We start from the raw sequence: 21,996 nt of genomic DNA, 5'->3' as shown, positions 1-21,996 counted from the left end.
GGTAGTGTTTGCACCCTCACCTCACCTGATCTCATCTGCACTATTCAAAGCCAAAGGAAAACAACCAGAACCTGAAAACACAATAGTATAAGATGAGTGTCCACAGCAAATATCAAACCATGTCAGCTAGAGCTAATGTAACGGAGGCCATGGTTTGTTGTCAGTCTTTACTCGGTCATTACCATGGTCAGCCTTCAGACATCTAAAGGTGTACATGTAAAAAGCAACCCAAATCATGTAAATGTGCAGCTCAGGCCCATATGAGACAGTTCAGGGGGAAATTAGGCACAAAGTTAGGCAACTATGGTGCTGAAAATGCTTTTTCCAAATCATAGCAGGAATTAAATTGGTTCCGCCCCATTCTAAAATGTGTTCAAAAAGTAGATCAGTATAAAACACCACTTGTCATCTGTGTCTGAGGTGCTTCTAACACTCATATTTATATTTACCATGCTTGGTGAAAATGCTTGCGACCGCCATGACCCCAGTTTCTCTGCAAACTGAAGCAAAACAATTATTGAGTGCTTTTGTTGAAACAATCCAGATCAGAAGAAGTGATTCACTGTATCTGCACATCCTCAATCTGACATAATGCTTATACCAACGAGGCTGACTTCCAATTCTGACGGCAGGGTTTCACAGTGTCTGGATGGGACAAGAGAAATATCAGTGTGGTGTTTTAAACATCTTAAGGGTTGAAGGAATATTTTTAAGTTGACACATCAGCTAGGAGCAAAAGACAATTGCTCTCATTCGTCACAGTTTAATCTGCTGAACTGTTTGATCATCATAGCATGGAGCATCATTTAAGATCCATGTACTCAGTACAGCTTATCAGCTCACCTTCAATTGGACATGTGTACGTGCCAATCAGTTTCTGAAGGAGGAAAAACAGAAGGTTAAAATAACTTTAGAACACAAGTGGCCTTTCGCTTATAATTTAGGCCTATGCATCAACTAGGAGCGAAAGACAATTACTCTTATTAATCACAGTTTAATATGCTGAACGATGCGACCACTGCATCACACTAGTTCGATGTATAAAAGGTTTATGCAAAGTAAATGTCAACACATCTGTAACTGAGCCAAGAAACATGAGCTGGATCCAAGAATGTGGGACCATCTGTAAGTCAATACCAGACATTAAAAAAGCCCACCTTTAATACATTTTAGACATTTGTTAATATAAACTGCATCAGTAAAAAGTAATCTTTCATTCTTTTCAGAGAGATTCCCATTGTTTTTTTTAACAAGATCACCATACATTGTACAGCCATACATGTTAAATTCATATTATCTTGCAAGCCAAATCAAGGATTCAATCAAATAGCCTAGATTAATAATGCATTATGCTATTTGGCATTTGCAATTCGTTTGATGTTCACAATAGAGTTGACTATTCCTACTGTAGGTAAGAATGGAAAGACACGTTTGTCTTGTCGGTTTCATGGAATGATCGGTGCACACCATATAGATAGTATACCCCCATTGCATTGATAATTTCCGAGGACAGTGAAGGCAGCACGGTGGTGACGTCGACTCCTCCTCCTGACAGTATTGTACAGTTAATAGGTCCATGCACTGCACCGGAGGCCAGTTTGGGAAATAAACTGCAGGACAAGTAAGTGACGTTTGCTGACCCTCTACTGGCTGAACTTCTATCATTTCATGGTACGTGTTTCTTAAGGACAGGAGCTGCTATCTTTGTGACTCATGGAAAGTCCGTTTTGCAGCCATGACGAACTAAAATGTTGCTACCGCTGGCACAAATCCACGAGCGGCTAGCTTTATATGACGCTTGTGTGTGGCTGTAGCTAACGATAGCACAACGATAGTTCACTCACAACCTTCATGTTTACTTTATTTCAAGAAAAAACCCTGAGGGCAAACTGTGGGTTGAAAACACTTCCCACTTAATAAACACTCAGTAACGGTAAAACACTGATTGCCCAGGGCTTCTGAATCTGTGTCAAGAGCCAGTGCTGCACTAATGTAAGACTAGCACACTGGCGCCATCTACTGTACTAAATTCAATTAGCACCCGCTTTTCCCTGAAGCCCAAGGTTGCCCCTTTTCCGTCCGAGTAGGCTACTACAAACGCTTGATATTCAGCTATATTCCAACCTGTCTCTGGCATTCATAACTGGCATACACCTCGGACTTATGCAAAGGTAAGGGCATCGTCATTAACTTTGCTTGCTTCTACTATTTGAGTTGCTAATGCATTAAACAACACTGTAGGCTATGCCATGACCTTAGTCCTGGAAAATGGGTTGAAAGTAAAGAAGAGTTTTGGTGGCAGTGGTTGGTTTGGGTCATGTCAAGCCAATCCATACACATCAACATACTGTCAAAATCCAAGTGAGATATGAGAAAATCATCATGTATGCAGAACACCACCAGTTATCACAGGAGAGCATGATAAGTAAATCAAATTTTCATTGTATGTATATATATCTTTTTTTCTTTTTTTCTTTTTGTACAGCATGAACATAGCACGACACGTCCTGAATTGCTCCAAGTCCGTATGTCACTCGGCTCACATACACTGCAAAAGAAGGTTCTGTACTTCACAAGTAAGTGCTTGCTCAAAAAAAAACATGATATAGTCTTGTAATAAACAACTTGTAAGTCTTAACAATACATAACAGTCCAAAACCACTGAGTCAAGTCTTAGTATATTCATTTACAGAACCATCTGTGAGTGGTCCATAAAGTATTTGACTTGTACCATGCAGTTCGTTGGCTTAAAAATAATAGTTGTGTCATTGCAGAAAGAATGTAAAAATGTAAATACACAGTGAGATGTTGATTTGGTTGTGTGTGTGTGTGTGTGTGTGTGATGTATGTTGGTTTTTTGTTGCAGCATTTAATGATGTCACGGCACACAAACTCCAAAAGAATTGAAGGACTGGACAAGAATGTGTGGTATGTGAATGGATCAACAAAATAATGCCTTTGTAAAGGGGAGTTCTGACCTCTGATCAGGTGCCCATTTTATCACCATACTGTATTGTTGTACTAATACATTTAAGGTTCAGACAGATGTATGGTGTTATACAAGAGTACAGTTGGTCTGGCTACTAGGGTGTGAAGTACAACTAAGGGCCCTATATTCTTGATGTAATCAATTTAGCCAATTTAAAGGTAGTTGAGAAATGTAAAATCAAATGAGATGCTTGATGTATTTTTTTATCAACCTTCTACAGTTTACACCTAGTCATTTCCCATCAAGGCAACACACTGTCTTTGCCTGCAGTGTTTCACCTTAGCATGTAGTAATCTATTAACAGCATGCAAGGAAAACACAGCTGGTTCACTGCACAGAAATAGCAAAGCAATAGGTTTCCGTTAGAAATCATAACGAGGAAGTGTTTTATTTATTTTTTTATTATGTTTCCAATTAGGTTATCTCAGTCTAATTATTATTCAACACTCAGATCAGTGTTAATGAGAACTTCACTTCACTAGTTGCTGGTGATATCATGTGGCTGTTCACCTTTTTGGTTTTTGGTGTGGTTTCTGTCCTGTCCAGTAATGCTTTATTTCATGGTGCGTTCAGGGTGGCCTTTACGTCAGTGGCAGCAGACCCTTCCATTGTTAACCTGGGCCAAGGTTTTCCAGACATCCCTCCTCCTTCTTACGTCAAGGAAGCGCTAGCGACGGCTGCATCAGATGACAGGATGAACCAGTACACCAGGGGCTTTGTAAGGGCTGACACACTCAATAATAAACTGACATCCTCCATTCGTTTGAGTAGCAGTATAAAAAAAGGTTGTGTATAGATTGACCTGCTCAACTTAAAATGTACATCATAGTAAAGTATTTGTTCAAACCTAAGCTATTAGCAGACCGATTTTTTTTATAACTTGTGTTGATTTGCCAGGGTCATCCATCTCTGGTGAAGGCCCTCTCTCAGGTGTATGGGAAGGTGTGTGGGCGCCAAATTGACCCTTTCAAAGAAATCCTGGTGACAGTCGGAGGTTATGGTTCCTTATTCAGCACCATGCAAGGCCTAGTGGAAGAGGGAGATGAGGTGAAGACTCAATCATATACACACATTCACAACACATGCTCCCAATATTTCCAGTGAACTTAATGTTTCTTTCTCCAGGTCATCATAATAGAACCTTTCTTCGACTGCTATGTGCCCATGGTGCGAATGGCGGGCGCCAAGCCTGTGTTGATACCGCTACGCCTCGTAAGTTTAAAGCTATGGCTGTTGGTCATTCGTGCTCCATATGGTCCATTGAATTACTGCACGTCTTCATGTGTGCTGTTTGGAGATTTGAGGAGCCATGACGCATTATGTCTTCTGCAATATTTTAGAAGGAGTCTGGAAATAAGACGATCACAAGTGCCGACTGGTTCCTTGACCCAGATGAGCTTGCAAGTAAATTCAACTCTAAGACAAAGGCCATCATCATCAACACGCCCAACAATCCTATTGGGAAGGTACGTATATACGGCACAATCATCACTATAAGGCATTATGGGAATCTGCAATAACACTTTAATACCTTAGCATTTTAGCACTTAGCAATAAACTTGTATTGTCCCCCCCCCCCAATTGCTGGCCTGTTATAACATAAGAAGCATGGTTTGTTTATTGTACTCTTTTATTGTTATTGTTAATTTCTTTTATCATATAGAACTATATATTTGTAAGAACTTTATAAGAACGCATTATTAGTTCGATATGGCCACATTTGCCTAGTTATACAAACATTTCTGAAAAATGTGTAATACAAAGAAGAATTGTTTTAATGTAAGTAATGAACTGGCACATTTTCACGATGATGTCTATAAGTTAAAACGTTACCCTATTCACCTGCAGTGAACCGCCTTAAATTTACATATCTGCAAAATCTGAAATCACTTATAGTTTCTAAAAATTGTATCAGTGAGTTGACATAACAGAAAAAGCTTAGAGTATTTCCTGTCTGTTTACTGCAGGTCTTCACCAGAGACGAGCTTCAGATGATTGCCGACCTCTGTATTAAACATGACACTCTGTGCTTCAGTGATGAGGTGTACGAGTGGCTCATCTACAGGGGACACCAACACATCAAGATTGGTACGTCCTTAACCTAACATACTTGTTTTTGAGGAAGAAGTGGCTGGAGAGAAAATCATCCATTTTAATTCATAGAAGAAACACAACAGAAATGTCACTGTTAGAAATGCTAGTGCTATTGTGGACTAATGAAATTATATTGTTAACATTGACAATTTAAAAAAATTTGTCACTGATAATCCATACAATATGGCTCTGACATTTGTTTTTCTCAAGTAATATTCAACTAGTTGAGGTTTGTTATCAACTTCTCTCTCTATAGCCACTCTCCCTGGAATGTGGGATAGAACGATCACCATCAGCAGTGCAGGCAAAACATTTAGCGTTACGGGATGGAAGGTAAGACGTCTATGAATTTTAGAACAACATTTTCTAATATCAAACATCACTTCAGTTGCTCATCATGTCGATGAAATGTGTGTCTCCTAGCTTGGTTGGTCTGTAGGACCCGAGCACCTGATAAAGCATCTCCAGACCGTCATGCAGAATACTATGTACACGTGCCCAACACCTTTACAGGCAAGTACGCACAGCTCTTACAAATGCCCATTTGAAATCCACTAAAGAGGACAAAGGATCATTTCATAAAATTTTTAGTATTAAAGGGATAGTCCAGTGTTTTTGAAGTGGGTTGTATGGGGTCCTCAGGCAAAGTTATTATGTAACTTTATGGAGCTGGCTGTCAACGCAGTCATTTTAAGGAGTTGAGGGAAAGATTTTGCTGTAGCAGAAGTCTGCCTTGTACTGTTGCAACTTAAAACCTAAATATCCCTTCAATTAAACGCTAAACTGAGATTTTTTCCCCACTGTTTGCAGCCAGACAGCTGTTTGTTTTGGTTTTCTTGTGTCCCTTGAATACTCTGCAGTAGATCTGAGTCCAGAAGCTGATTGGAGGAGTGATAGAAGAAGAAAAAAAGTCTGGTGGCAAACTAAAGCTGTGGTAAAAAAATCTCAGTTTAGCGTACAATTGAACATATATCTAGGTTTTAAGTTAGGATTTATACTGTATAGGTAGAGAAACAATACAAGGCTGACTTCTGCTACAGGGACATGTGACTGTGCCGACCACCAGCTCCATAAGGTAACACACTAACTATGCTCAAGTAACCCATACAACCCCACTTAAAAAATACTGAACCACCCCTTTTAAAATTGATAATGTTTTTCTCTTCAGGAGGCCGTGGCTCAAGGCTTGCTCTATAACGTAGAGTTGATGGGTCAGCCAGAATGCTACTTCTCCTCCCTGGCACAGGAGCTGGAGGGTAAGAGAGACCGCATGGCTGCCATCCTGCAGGATGCTGGCATGACTCCTGTCATCCCAGAGGGAGGCTACTTCATGCTCGTGGACGTCACATCTCTCAGTGAGTAAACTGAACATTTAGACCGACACATCTAAAACATTCACACTGGTGCTGCGTGCAAGTAAAGCTTATAATCGCTCATTCCAACTGTAACTTTGTTATGTTAAAGGGGAAGTAAGTGAAATCTTTTTGTTATTATATGTGTTAAATCTCTCTATATTCATACAGCATTCACTTAAACAGTATGCACAGTTCATAACACAGGTCTCCCAGTCATTCAGCTTTGCAGGATTGCCAGTTAAAATTTAGAGTATCCAGCTCTTTTTATCCAATCAGGAGACAGAGCGCTATAAAGAGGCGAGTCTCTGTAACCGTGAACGATGACTAGCTGCTCTCCTGTACAGCACTTTGGGCAAGTGAGGTTGTTTTTAAATCTGCTATATAATTAAATCTTAACTTGACTTGACTTTGAAAGCATCAGTTAATATGAAGTCCCTCTTTTTTCATTTTGGAGTTGAAAAATGTGTGATTGACTCAATGATTGACATTCATGAAGCTTTAAACTCATGTTTTGCCCAGGGGATAACTAGCCTGGTCCAACCAGACCATTGTACTTCATTTCATTTGTACAGAAGGTCTGGAACTGCTCTATTTGGCAAACGTTCACTCACTTGAAGGCGGGTGTCTGTTGAAGTTTAAAACTATTGGATCTGCCTAGTGCCACTCTGGATCAGCCAACCAATCGCATAACGTTTGGTCGTGACGTATGTCATGAGCCGGCTTCTGACGGTGCGTTCCGGTTGTACTGGGAACTCGGAAATTTCCGACTTCACTACAAATTGTAGTCAAAGGATCTACCGGTACCTAGCAACGGTAACTTGCTAGAAAGTTAACTAACGTTTAGTTATTTGGATGAGAAAGGTTGTAGGCGTCCATACTTTCGCGAGCAGATGCACTGGAACACAGACAGGTCTTAACTCGGAACTACCAAGTCCGAAATCTCAGAGTATAAAGGAACGCAGCATTCAACTGAAACTGGAGCGCGACTTCGACGTCATCGTTCTCAGCCACTCACTCTGTTCGCTGATTGGACAGCCGGAAATTTTCCTCAGCTAGATCCCACTAATACACCCTAGCCCCAGACTGACTACTGAAGGGAAAATGAAATTTGGGTGGAAGTAGGTAGGCGGGCGAAGCCAGGCTAGGGGATAACTACTGCAATACAGAACAAAAAAGTGTGTTTGTAAAACAAGTTTGAAAGGAAATACCTTTTAATGTGAGGAATTCAGAGATTACTCCTCCTGGGCATATATGTGTGCTTGAACAAAACTTTACAATGTGTACCAATTAAATACTTTATCGTTGTTGTATTTCCTGTTAAACAAGGAGGATATTAAAAATGATTATTCAATGTGTGTTCATTGTAGATCTGGACCTGTCGCACATGGTCGAGGATGAAGCCTATGACTACAAGTTTGTCAAGTGGATGATTAAAGAAAAGGTAAATTAACTGAGTTCATTCAAATTTTGTTCCATACAACAACTGTACAATACTTTTTTTTTCTTTTATCAATCTTCTTAACAATAACACTTTTAATACCTAGAAACTAGCAGCTATTCCAGTCACCGCATTTGTTGGAGATGAGTCCAGGAAGCAGTTTGAGAAATATATTCGCCTGTGCTTCATAAAGGTAAGTCCAAAACTGTCTGTTAACAAACAAAAAACAAAGCAAATAAAAAATTATCAAGGTACGCTAGATGTTGGCTGAGGAGGGGCACTCGGTTGAAAATCACAATATGTTTTGTAACCGTCAATTGTCTTCCTTTTTTCAACAGCGAGACAGTACTCTTGATGCAGCGGAGGCCATCTTAAAAAACTGGAATAAGGTTTAAAGCTATGCTATGGGACATCTCTGCCGCTTAAGGAACAGGTTTGATGTGCACGGACTGTGAATGGGTAAAAAGCTAATAGTAGTAGTAGTATTATTAGTAAAATGTCTGCTCCCCAGACTTTGACCGCTATCCTGTTTTCAAGGGTTGTGTAGACTGTAAAGGTGTAGACAGATTTCTAAATAGGATTACAATGTATTGCATTGAATCAACGATATCCACCCCCTTGGACTTTGCCAGGGTTCAAAGTTGGATTCCATTTCTCTTTGGAAAGCCTTCATTGTAAGATGTTTGTTTTTACTGCCAGTTTTATTAAAGTCAATGTAATTTAATAAATGGGTTTACTCCGCTTGTTGTTTTCCAAACCACAACCCCCTAATCAGTTTGCCATAACACATTAATGCCAGTGCCACAATATAAAAATGCATCACCACAGCCATTAAATGCTGCATATGACTCCAATATGGCCCATTATTTATGCTGGAAAGGTTGGTCTAGTAAACTAAAAAGCACTTTATCACAAGACTTCCTATGTAGGCTTATACAATAGTCCGATCGTACATATGATACAGGGTCTTCCAAAAATTCCCAGGGCTCAACTCCCAGATTTACATGGCACCATATAGGACGTTTTATTAATTTCATAATTGGTTTTCTGGATAAAATACTGTTGTGAAGTAAACGTACACTGACTTCATGTTCATGATACATTCATGATGTAGTAGGCATATCGGGGCTCGCCCGTATTATCCGAATATTCGATTAGTATTCAAAGCTCAATTCAGTAGGCCTATTCGGAATATTTGTATTTTTTGATTTTTTCGCAAAAGTATTTTAAACTGCAACATATGTTGTCAGATAATGGACATTGAGGATGTCGAAGATGTATACATCTTCGCTGGCATGACTGTGGGGATGCTTGCTTTGGGATTTGCTTTGTATGTTCTGTATCGCAAACTGAAGAAACTCATTGTTGCACAAGCGGAAGGGAGAGATGGAAGATATACAGCGTCGAAAGGTATGGATGGAACAAAACAGGCTATTACTGCTGTTCGGGAGGGGATAGCAAAAATTGTATCCGGTATTGCATCTATCAAAGGAGACATCACAGCTATCTAAGGAGAAATCGCTGGAATCGCTGATATCAAAGGAGACATCGTAAAAATGGCTACAGTGGAAAGAGAGGATAACGATGAGTAATTAAAATTCATTGGGAAAATGGAAAGCATGTCAGTTGTGCAAGGTCAATGAATAATGAGAATGAAAATTGACTGTGTATTGGACTGCAGCTGCTTAACAAAAAAAAATAGCAAAATCATCAAAAAAAAATAGTTTTTTCTTTTCTTTTTTTTCTTCTTTTCTGTAACAGTAAATGTGTATCTGAATCTGAATCTGATGAAAATGGGGGCGGGACCTGATAATAAGCCTTTGGCTTCTTCCGTCACCCTTCGGACAACACAAAGTATGATGTGAAAGAGATAATTGTGTATTGTGTGGAATTGTCCGAAAGAATAATAATAATAATAATAATAAATAATATTCAGATATACAAGTTATATATAAAACAATTGTTAAGATACAAATTTAACACTCAACTTAACATCATCAAATTATTTGATCTTTGACCTAGTTTGCCCCTGACCTTTCAAAGCGAAGCAGCTGTAGGCTACCAGAACAAGGCAAACTAAATGCTGCACCAAGCTCAGTAGGGAGAGAGAGATGGAGGAAGAATATAATATGTGTCTCTTAACTTTATAACACAACATTAGCGCAAACTCCTAAGGAAAAAAGCAATGTTCAGTGAAATGCTAACGTTAGCTTAGCTGTTTGTGTACGTTTGGTATGCAGCGCTGCCATGCTCATCAACTGTGACTTGCTTCTTGCATCATGGGAATACTCGGTCAATAATGGGTATAATATGGACACAAAAGTCTATCAATATTGGATCTTTGTATGGATATATAAATCACCGAAAAGATGCACGTTCCGGGATGAATTGAAAAGCTCCTGTAAAAGGTAGATGATGGCACAGAGGACAGCTGATTTGGAACGGAACAACAGCTGTGGGGAAAAAGTAAGGAACTTCGATTTTATTACTGTTCGAAAGTTATTAAAGCATCAACAAACTACGCAGCATGCTGTCTCGGGTCACATACTCTGTTTCAGGGAGTGCATTGGGATTATTAATGTTGGTTTTGATCGAAGTCTGTAAAATGGTATATGGGCCAGCCCTGTATACCCTATTACACTTGACCTGACTGATTCATCTTTACCACTCGGTTGAGTTATGCAGCGGAAGAAAGAATCACTAGGCCACTATCACTGTGTATTTAAATAGTCTGCCCTTTCAATCCACCAAAGTTGGCAACAAAGTTCTTCCTTTGATCAATACTTGGTGGTTTAGTTTCAGCTCTATTCTTGGATGGTAGTTGGCCTTTCTATTCAAATATAGCTAAAATGGTTAATGAGTGTTTTTATTTTGTATCGTCAGACCACCAAGCAGCACGTGTATTTACGTGTACTGCTGTACATGTTCATTAATGTGCATTGTCCTGACTGTTTTGCTAGACTCATGGGTGTGTTTCTATTTTTTCTTTTTTTAAACTAAGTCAATGGAGACAGAGTTAATTTATTTACTGAAAGGCTATGGAAAGGAATGACCCACATTATGAAATACCAAATCAGAAAAAGTCCAATCTTAGACTCTCCTATCTTAATTTAGGACTTAAGATAGGAAGTTTCTGTAATATGGCCCTCTGATAACTAATAACACTGACATAATGGCTACAGGAAAGTACATGTTTACACTTGTGCTTTTCCTTATATAACCGGTAGATGTGTCTACTATACAAAAAACTATTTATATGTAGAACATTTGAAAATAAAAAGAGGTTGTAATTGGATCTACACAACAGTGTGTATAATGATGTGAGGTTACCTATAGACCACTTGAGGGAGACAAAGTTCATCAGACTGTTACAAAACTAGACAATGCTCATTGTATGTGGTATGAGTATTTGTTTTCCTATTCTACTAAAGTTATACAAAAGAGAAAAAAAATACATTGTTTTGTGTTTCATGTTTATTTCATTTTGAATATTTCGGCATTTCTATAGATATGACATTTTCAAAGATGGCTGCTGCTTCAGTGGGTTGGGAAATATTTTACATATGGCCAGAGACAGTGTTAAAAGATGTAATAAGAGGTCGGAGTGAATACTAATGTTGTCAGAACATGTGCTATTTATTGGGTTATTCCCCTCGCTTATGAACAAGTGAATACTATTACCTTACATACAATACATGCACATGTAGACTGTACATTTAGACCATATGAGCATGTAGTGTCATCAAAGTAAAAGGCTGGTTAGCTATATCTTTTAACATGGTTACTAAGAATGAGTAATGATGCAGGAAATATTATATATTATTATTATTATTATATATTTAAAATGACAACAACAATTACAAAATTACCCATGAGCAACGTTTCCAAAAATGATCCTGAAAATGTGCAACTTGGAAAATAACACTTAGCAGACTGTGTTCAGAAAAGAGAAACACTCAAAATATTACAAACATGACCATCTGTTGCAAATATAAGGACAGAACTAATCAGTTTATCGTTTTTTTTTTTTGGAATCGCTAACCTCAAAATCAAAGTAAACCACTCTAACAATTTGTCAGATGCAACCTCATAATCTCTAGATGGCTCCTAGGGATCAAATGACCAGGGGAGCTATAGCTGTTGTCATGTTATAACCATGAGGCTGTGGACACAGTACTGGGAACGAGTACGGACTAAATTGCAGAAATGTATATGTAAAGGAAATTGATCTTTTGCCCAAGCAGACAGGTGTCATTTATTTAGTGTGGTTATGTATGAACCTCGTATAGAGTTTCCATCAGTCTACATGAATTCACAAGTTGACACAACCATGCTGGGTAGGTGTTAATACAGAGGTTGGCAGTGGTGAGCCCCTCATCTTTCCCCCCCAGTTTTTTTAGCAGAACCTCCATCTCTACCAATAGCATAATTTCATGCCAAGTAGCTTGGAACATTAACTATTAACTCTGAGGCTACAATTAAAGGAACTTCATCAGATAGTGCTTCCTTCACCAGATTAAGTGCAGGCCATACCACTGTTGACTTTACTAGCTCGACACAGCTTTTAATTGGGTAAGCTATTTATTGTGCCAGATTGATTGAACATGATTGAGGCAAGACACTGCAGGCAAAACTGTATATTTTTTCAAGCACCGGTCAATTTTGAGTTCTTTTGTTTATTTTGCTTCCATAACATGTCTTCGTTCAAACAAGTGTAAATTTAAGGTCCAAAATGTGTTAATTTGACTAAACCTCTGCATTTTGCCCCTTGGCAACCATCCTGATCGGCCATTATCTCAAAATGATTTTTTTTTAATACTCTGAACCAAAAATCTCAGCTTCTAAAGAACTTACAGTGCAACAACATCATCAACATAATCCTGCTTAGCACTATTCTAAAGGTTTTAACAGACGGATTTGTTCTTATGTTGTCAATTGTCTGATCAAATGTGTTCTTAAAAACATAAGTAAAATGCATTTTTAAGACCTGTGCATATGCACCTTTTTGCATAATGTAAATATAGACATGTTAATCTCATACGTTTCATTCCATAACGTTGTCTCATTTTCTAAAGCAGTCAGACAGACCCTGTTAATGCGTTCACTCATTTCACCTTTGTTCAGTTTCTGTTCTACATAACACAGTCAAGCATTAACTCACACACTATGTGCCATGTCGAGTGAATTTGTACATGTACAGGAATATCCAGCACCATGAATGTATAATGCTACATAGTTGTAATGTAGTGTGAACACTGGTGCTGGGAAAAAACTGCGGTTAAAACATGTGAATAGGATTATTGTTTTTGACTGCTGTTATCAGACATATGTAGGGTGCAGTTACCAGATCCCATGTGGATTAGAAGTCTGTTGGCATAATACCCTCATAATTTATGTTAATTATGATTATTTTGCCAATACTCTTAAAAGCACGATCCTGTTATTAAGGAGGATTTAGGTTGCTGTGTTGCCTTAAAATGAGAGCAGATGTTGGTGTTATTGTATGTGACCTCTAGGTGGCCATGTTGATCACATTCTGTAGTTAGAACATAGCTGAACAACAGAATGCCTCTTTTCATGTGCTGTAACTAAACACTTTGCCAAACAGCTCTACCCTAAGTGTCTGATGTAGGCAGTCCAGAGGAAGGCCTTGCTATTATAGGTAGGATTGATTTTAGTTGAAGTAGTAGCTGAAATGGTTTTGCCTTTTTCTATTACACTCCCGCAACATTTTTAGAGACTCGCAAGATAAGACATTTCAAAAGGAATGGACACAATTGTAGCAGCAGCTCAGATATTAGATTTTTTAGGCTCAAGGGCGGGTCATGCTTTACAAATGCTGGATCCTGTATAGCCCCTATTGTAACCCGATATTGTCTTTTCATTGGATCTTCAATGCCTGCTTAATTGCTTGCTTCTTTTCAAAACCCCACGACTCCTCCAGATTGTAATGACGGCTCAGGCCCAAGCGCTGTCATAGGGGTTGGCCCAGGGTCAGGACAAAAAAACTATGACAGGATTATGATGTCATAAGCCTGATGACGTCACTCTACCTTCATCAGAGTAATAATTGCTTGAAACTTTGGAAATCTGTTTTCATAGCAACATAAAACAGTGTAGCCTACAACTGTATCCATGGGCTAATAGTGTTCATTGTCACAAGTAAACTAGACCAAACGTGTAAAGATGAGTGCACTGCCCCTTTTAATAAATCTTCCTGTAACAGACATGTAGTGATCTCAGTCCAGGTCATCAAGACTATTGTTTAGGGCAGCATTTTAAAAACAACTTTCTTTTGCCATGTCACAGTAGAATTTTAATTTAGTCCAGAAAGACAAAATGGGTCGATGGATCAAAGAAGGATCAAAATAAATGACTAATCCTCAGAACAACAAATGTAAAACAAAAAAACACATTTCTATGTGACTCATTCTGCAGCATTTCACAACATATGTTATGCATCTATTGTGATGATGAGACATAAATATCTGTGAGAATTTAAGGGGTGTACCACCACCGCACCCACAAATAATACCGCTCTCACACAGGCCATATGGCAGTGTGTGCCCGCCTCTTATTGCCAGCCCTTGCTCCGTATCACATAGGCCAACAGCTTGGTGGACACATAATTAATTTGCTTAGGCGTCTGCCATTTATTTCCCAACCTACATTTTGTTAATTGGACAGAGGAGGTTAAAATCAAATGAGTGTGTCTGGGTATGTTCGGGGCTTCGGGCTACTAATTGCATGGAATTTACAAGATAGCGGTTTGCTTGTGGGAATACAGAGTCAGGGGTGATATTAGGCGAGGAATGGAGTGAAAACATTAGTATTGTTTTTTTTTTTTCACTAATGTTTCCATCAGGGCTTGTACTAAATTCAGAAGAAGAAAGAAAGAGATTCAGTGAAGTGAACATGTAAATGATCATAACTGGGAAAATAAAGACTTATTCGCACAAAAGGAACTACCCTTTTCTTTACACACATGCCTTGCCTTATATGGGGTTGTATTACTTGTAATTTGTAATCTGTTGTCCTGGGCTGTTTACAGCATAATGGATCCTGACATAACCCCCTCCCCTCCCTCCCCCCTCTCTCTCTCTCTCTCTCTCTCTCTCTCTGTTGCGTCATTTTGCCTTTGCTGCTATTTAATTTTCCAAGCAATAACTGTCTCCCGCGACCCAAAGTTGAATCAGACATGGAATACAAATGCAATCAAGTTAATTGGCTAGTAAATGAAAATGTTATTAGGAGCCGAATATGGAACATAAATCTAGATGATGCCTAATTTTGTAGTTTGTCTTATTTTGTAAACATCAAAAGATGATGATGAAAGTTGTTATCTAAACGATCAGAGAGATAGATAATGTAAAGAGAAACAGTTCATTAGAAATCCGGATATGTAATAGTTCTCTCATTGTATTATGTTTTCATTTAGTACAGATCCGCCATAGTGAATCATTCAAATGGCATGCAGTGTACTCTGATAGCAAATAATAAGCGGAAAACTATTAGAAACATTAAGGAAAGTTCCATGAAAAGATATCCTTCTCAATATATTAGTTGCTTCTTCATGTCATTGAACTTAAAGCTATAGTGCGTAACTATTTCACATTAATGAATGTCGGTTACATTCAATCTATCGCCAAACGAGTTGACACAAAGTTGACCATCTCCTCAAAACTCTCTCTGTATTTCTCAGTATGACAGCGTTTACAAACTGGTGTCACCCCCCGACACTGGTGCAGGAGCTCAGAAAAATCCCAAGAAATGTTTCAGTTGTTGATTCCGCGGCAAAGAGAAAAACCTGGACGTACAGCAGAAGGTATAAAATCCATATGCGATCGCCGAAGGCTTAACTCATGTAGATGCAATGACAGTGTTTTTGTTATTCCTCAGAATTCCTCATGGGGGAGACAGAAGTTACGCACTCTAACTTTAAGGGTACTCTTGGCAAAAATGTCTTATTTTTTTTCCTTTTGCTATTCTGCTACAATAACATGTCTGCTTTAATACCAGAATAAATAATGGTCCGAAAACAATATTTAGGTGTATATTTGACTAAATCTTATCTGTTTGCTACTGTATATTTCTACTGTACAACCATCTTTAACGGCCGATATCTCAACATTAATTTTTTTCAATTCTCCGAACCTAAAATCTCCTCTATATCGCACTGATATAAACTAAACTTTCCATAAGCATTCTTGGCATATCTTTAAGTTAAAAATGTAACCCTATTCACCTGCAGTGTCTTGAATGTTCATCAACACGTCCTTCTGCTGTCTTTTTTGAGTAGAGTGAGATGGTGGCTTTCTAAGTGCTGAGGCATGGGGACAGTTCACTAGGGGTTAACCACAATACAAGTGATTGCACTCATTCAGTGTTTGCAGAGATGATCCAGCAGCTAGCCAGCGCCTGCAGCAGCAGCTGTGTAGGAGAGAGTTGGTGTGGTGCCCCCTCGAGCTGTGCAAAGCAGGACACGTTGTCCACGGCGCCAGTCCATGCTGTTGTTAATCACCTGCCCCCCCCCTCCTCCCCACACACACACACACACACAAGCCTACCCTCTTTTCACTCTCGCTCTCTCTCTCTCTCTCTCTCTCTCTCTCTCTCTCTCTCCCCTGCACTGATTTGCAAGAGCAGATTAATCAGAGCATGGGGGCCTTGATGAAATTTTGCTGTTATTGTTCCCAATTTTAGCAACATCTTTTATTGTCTTCATCATTCATTTACAGGGGAGAAATACGGGGGGGGGGGGGGACTGTGTCAATTATGCAAATGACGTTGCACACACTCTTGCAGATTACTTCATTGGGTTGCCATTGTTTTTGGAGAATTTAATAATTAAATATTGTGACGCTGGCGTTTCCTTCAATTTTCCGAGGCTTTTTTGTTTCAATTGAATGTCTCCTCCAGCTGCTCATCCCTCCGCTGCTGAGCCCAGAATCAAAGCAGTCTGTCTGGCACGCCAAGGCCAAACAAACTCTCCTTCAATTTAATGATTTTGAAGTTCACCTCGTTCTCACATCTGCGGGGCTGAAAAAGTATGATTGGATAAAAAAGGCCTAGCACGTTTTAGTTTAATGACCTGGAATTGAATTCAAGTTTATTCAAAATTGACATTCAATTATGTGGCACCTAATGATATTTTAATCTCTTTTTCTTTAATTCCTAGGAATTGGCTTTTCAAAGGGCTTTTTGTCTGGCAGCAACACAGACGGCATGAATAGAGAGAACACAGATTGGTATTAGATCCTAGTGGTGATAGGGAAATGAAAAGCTTTTTTATAGTTCACACGTTGAGAGGAAAGGCAGTGTCCCCCTTATTAGACATTTCAATCCCCATGTCTTGAAGCCATCGCTGCCATCTTCCCTCTGGCTCTGACACGATAAGTTTGAAATTCTAATATTGAAATCCATTTGAAAAAAAAAGCATCATCTGATTTCTGCAATCTCTCTCATTTGATTTCCTTTTTTATTATTCATATTTTTGATGTGAGAAATCTGTTAGGGTTAGATGGGATAATCATGATTTGATAATGCTGATTGATCCCAGTTTTATAATTAGCCACATTAGATTTGTCTGACTAAATATTTAGGCATGTTAGAATTTGTATGGAAATACAATGCTACTGTAGAAAAATATGATGAAATAAGTATATGAATAATAATAATAATAATTGATAGGTTTTATATAGCGCTTTATTGCCTAGGCACTCAAAGACGCTTTACAGGGTTCCTGGTTCAATTCGTTCACACACAGTCATACCGGTGGTGGTAAACTACGAGAGTAGCCACAGCTGCCCTGGGGCAGACTGACGGCTACAATAGCTATGACTATTGTTATTTCTTAGTGACTGTTATAACTGTTTTTTCAAACAGTTCAGATGAGTGGCCTACCCACAGCCAAATAGCACCTGTGTTACCTCTGTATGTGTCTCAGTGTAGCCAACAGAAAAGTGTGGTGGTCACATTCCTTCAGTCAGTAATAAAGAATGTAGAAAAGCTCAGGTTGTAGAAAGCGAAAAGACTGCTCTTACCAACTAGGTCTTCAAAATTATACGAAAAAAATATATATAGGGGAGAACGGGGTAATCTGAGCCACTTTTTACATTTGCTCCCCTCTAAGCGAGCTAAAATTATTTATCACTCAAATTTACACATTTCCCATTAATTCAGGATGTTTCCTAGAAATGGGCATTAGCAGAATCTTTTCAAGACAAAGGGCAGTGAAAATATGATTGTTTTAAAAAAAGTTGTCATGTGGCTCACTTTACCCCAGCTGTGGGGTAATCTGATCCACTTGATCAGATTGTTGTTATGAAACTACCATAACAACACATATTGTAACAGTAAGAATCCTGAAAGCTAGCCACACCATTCCAGAACTAATGTCGGACTAGTAAAAGAATGATGGGGTTTGGTCAATTAAGCAAAGCAAATTTTCTAAACACTTGAAAGTAACTCTGAACAAAATCAAATACAACATATTATAATTCAAAAGGTTTTAATAAGATTCAAATGAAAGATAGAACCAGTTAGATTAGAACACAGTCTGGGGGTCAGAACACAGGACCCTCAGAGCCAGCTAGTGTCTGGGGGTCAAAGCATAGGAAAATCAGAACCAGCGAGAACAGCCTGGGACTCAGAACACAGGAGAAGACCCAACTAGATCATAACATCAGCCTGTCATACTCTACAACTAGGCCTATACTTTACATTCCAGCCCTGAAGGTTACAGGGAAAGATGAGAAGGTGCTCTTTCCGTGTGGTTGCCCCAGGTCGTCTTCCTGGTGTATTTCCTTGGCATGATGGCTTTTCTACAATGTGTATGACATAAAAATAAGACATATGTCATGTAATATTACATTAAAATATGTTTAAAGGGGACATATTATGCAAAATCTCGGTTTTAAAGGTGTATTTCCAAGGTCTACTAGAAAAGGTTTTCATGGTTTATTGTTCAAAAAACCCAATAGTTTTCTACCATTTCCCATTTCTTCATGGCCTTTTCCAGCCTTCTCTGCCCTCTATCTCAAAAGGTTGGTTTTGACATCTTACCCCCCTTCGCAAAAATACTAGTCTGCTCTGACTGGTCAGATCTACATGGGCGTGCATGCACCGCCCTGCTCATTTACTCTATACCTACCTACATGGGCATGGCACACGCCCAGCTGTCAGTTTTGTTTACTTTTGGCCAATGCAGCATGGAGACCAATGTAAACATGTTTAGCTTCATTTCTACCACAAATATCGGCACACTAACCAGTTCTAAACTAAAATATGTACAACTGAACCTGTTCAGACAGGAGTCTGAGCTGAAAACTGTGAAAATGGCATCAAGATTTCTGATTTCCTTGACATTATCCTCAGGTAAATACTGTTTAATTATGTCACAGTCAATAACATAATTTGAGCTAAGTATTTATGCATAAACTCTCTAAACTGGTAACATACACCCTGTTTTACGTTTGTCTTTACAGGTCTGTGGAATGATCTACAGCCCAGAGGAGTGAAAAAGCTTTGGTTGTGAACCGATACTAAGTTGACATGTAAAAATGTACAGTAACCATAATGGAAAAGAATGTATCCTGAATCATGTCAAGATTCACTGGAAAGGCATTATCTTTTGTAAAATGTATGGTTGAAATAATTATGCTTTAATTATTCTGACAACATTTCAATATCTAGTAGATACTGTATCATCTGTATTGTGATCACTCATTCATAATAAAGTTTTACCGTTAAAAAATGTATTGTGTTGCTTACTGTCACTGTTTGCTACCTGTAGTAAAGGATTACTTGAAACTCACATTTTCATCTCGCTGAAGATTTTCTCTGATAAAACAGTATCATTACATTTTAAAAAGACATCAAAAACATCCTTAAAAATAAAGCAGTTTATTCATAGCCAGTGGAATGAAAATATGAAGTGTACATATCAAACAGAAGCAAAGCCATAACTTTTATGTAACTGTCCAGTTGTTGTTGGGCCCTGAAGAAGACCACCTGTCCCACCCAGTGAACACATCCTCCTCTGAAGGAACGGATAGTGTGACGGTCTTGGTGGCTCCGTCCGGCTCCATCAGGTCACTCAGACACCTGTAAAACATGGCACATTCAATGTTACATCATGTAGCCTAGCTGACATGTATAGGCCTACATCATACATCTGTTATGGCAAAGCTACAACAAATTCAGTATAGCCCTGGCACAATAAGCAACTAGTTCTGAGTGATACTGTGTGCTTTTTGAAATATAATGGACAGGAAACAAACACCAGCAGAGACAACTTACAGTATTCTTGTCTATGTGTACATTACACTGGAGATCATGTAATAGGCCTACTGCTGCTTGTACTACAGGTTTATTTTGCTTAAAAAAAACAGCACTTTGTCCCGCATTCTCCCGCACAAACGTAGTCTTTGTCCCACATTTGGTGAATTGGGATCTGGTCACACTAACTACACACTGTCCGCAGACTTATTGCGGTGTGTACTTGAGCTATACAATCAGACAGCTAGCAGGTAGCAGGATGAAGCTATTACAAAAATACTCTTCAGTTTCCAACACACCCTACAGTTTCACCGTCTGTTTTTCACACAGGGGCTGTCACGGCAGGACTAACGTGAGCTCACAAAAGAACCAAATAACAGTCACTGCAAAAGACTCACAGCTCTAACCGTTAGCATAAAGCTAACGGTAAAGCTAGCGGGCGCTAATGCTAACGACTAAACCCCGCATTCTCTCATTTCAGTCGGTGTTGGTTATTTTTGGAGGGATAAAATAAAGCACATTACAGACATTGAACTAACAAACGGACAGAATTATTTTTAAAATAGGACTACTTACATTTCGGACGGAGGGTGTCTCTCAGTCTTCCTGGCACAGTCTCCTCCACACTCCAGTAAAAAGTATTTGATCACACTAACAGATTGCAAACCTTTGCTGGAGATAGCCTAACAAAAAATTAAGTAAATCCATTCAGCCCTAGTGTGCTTCGAGGCTTGGGTGTGATGGTAGCTTGAGGTTGAGCTCACACTGCAGCTTGCAGTGTGAGCTCAAGAAGAAACCTTCAAATCCGAAATTTTTCGAAATAAGTGTCCCAGAAGAAACTGACATATTTGTCTTTTTGAAGCTTGTGTGTGCTGGTAGGGACGCCAATAACCTAAACAGTGTGCCCAAACACCGGCAATGTTTGGTTTTTCATAATATGTCCCCTTTAAGACTAAACTTAACTTGTGCCTCATGGTGGGGGAAAGTGAGACAGTGGCTCACTTTCCCCCACATCATTTGGCTCACTTTCCCCCACCACCTAGCCTGGAAATCCAGACCCTAATATCTTGAACGATAGAGGGTCTGGCCACAATCATTAGTAATTTCCAACTCAAGGGGCGGCTCCTACTCGTGCATTTCAAATGCCACTGCACGCAGTTGGATAGCACTACAACCAATCAGAGCGATGCACAAGGCGACGTAAGCCCCTTTCGTTTAGCGAACAGCTGTTAAACTGTTAAATTAAACGTTTGCCGTTGTCGGTCGGCAAAATAGAACATTCCACTTACTTGCTAATGAAAGATTTGAGTGCCGTCTTCCAAATCGTAAAGGGTCAAGGCCAAAGCAGTCTCAAACTCACACAACATATCCGCAGCCATATTTGATGTTTACTATCACGGCTTCGACGTCGCATGCACGTCACTGTCGTCATCCGGTTACGTCCTCCCCATTGCACCATATAAAGGGCTCTGGCACGCCCATATTAGATAGAACCAATTGAAACGTGAGCCCAGATTTCTGGTCTTCTTGATAAAGCTTCAACGGAGCGTGTCCAGACCAACACGCGCAGCAAATTTAATTTGCCAGCGCTTAGTGGCAGGTCTGGGAATGCCAGGCTACCCACCACCACAATTTGAGGAAAAACTACCTCTCTTAGCATTTCAGGCTAATCTTCAGTTATCAGCATCACATGGTTTCATATGTTGGTAGTTCATCAACACGTATGATAGAAGTTTTTCTACATTAATACATTTGCTTTGGCACAACAGTTGATTAAGTTGACAGCAAGAAAATTTACTTTTACATGCAAAATACCTATTTTGGTGAAAAAAACATGCTTA

The 21,996-nt window shown here is 39.2% G+C and overlaps 1 protein-coding gene across 1 annotated transcript; it reads left to right on the top strand.

Annotated features, from left to right (window-relative positions):
* The first annotated feature begins 2,092 nt into the window (after positions 1–2,092).
* LOC307254100 (kynurenine--oxoglutarate transaminase 3-like) lies at positions 2,093–8,514 on the top strand. Its single transcript, XM_080032345.1, has 14 exons — positions 2,093–2,171; positions 2,486–2,576; positions 2,867–2,928; positions 3,563–3,707; positions 3,887–4,036; positions 4,115–4,201; positions 4,330–4,455; positions 4,957–5,077; positions 5,340–5,416; positions 5,507–5,596; positions 6,252–6,438; positions 7,806–7,879; positions 7,983–8,069; positions 8,215–8,514. Exons 1-14 carry the CDS (start codon positions 2,164–2,166, stop codon positions 8,269–8,271), a joined length of 1,362 nt encoding a protein of 453 aa, XP_079888471.1. The 5' UTR covers positions 2,093–2,163; the 3' UTR covers positions 8,272–8,514.
* The last annotated feature ends 13,482 nt before the right edge of the window (positions 8,515–21,996 follow it).

This window comes from Ammodytes marinus, assembly GCF_949987685.1.
Source record: "Ammodytes marinus genome assembly, chromosome: 8".
NCBI classification, from domain to species: Eukaryota; Metazoa; Chordata; class Actinopteri; order Uranoscopiformes; family Ammodytidae; genus Ammodytes; species Ammodytes marinus.
The sequence above is the reverse complement of the archived record's forward strand: the minus strand, read 5'-3'. Positions and strand labels throughout refer to the sequence as shown.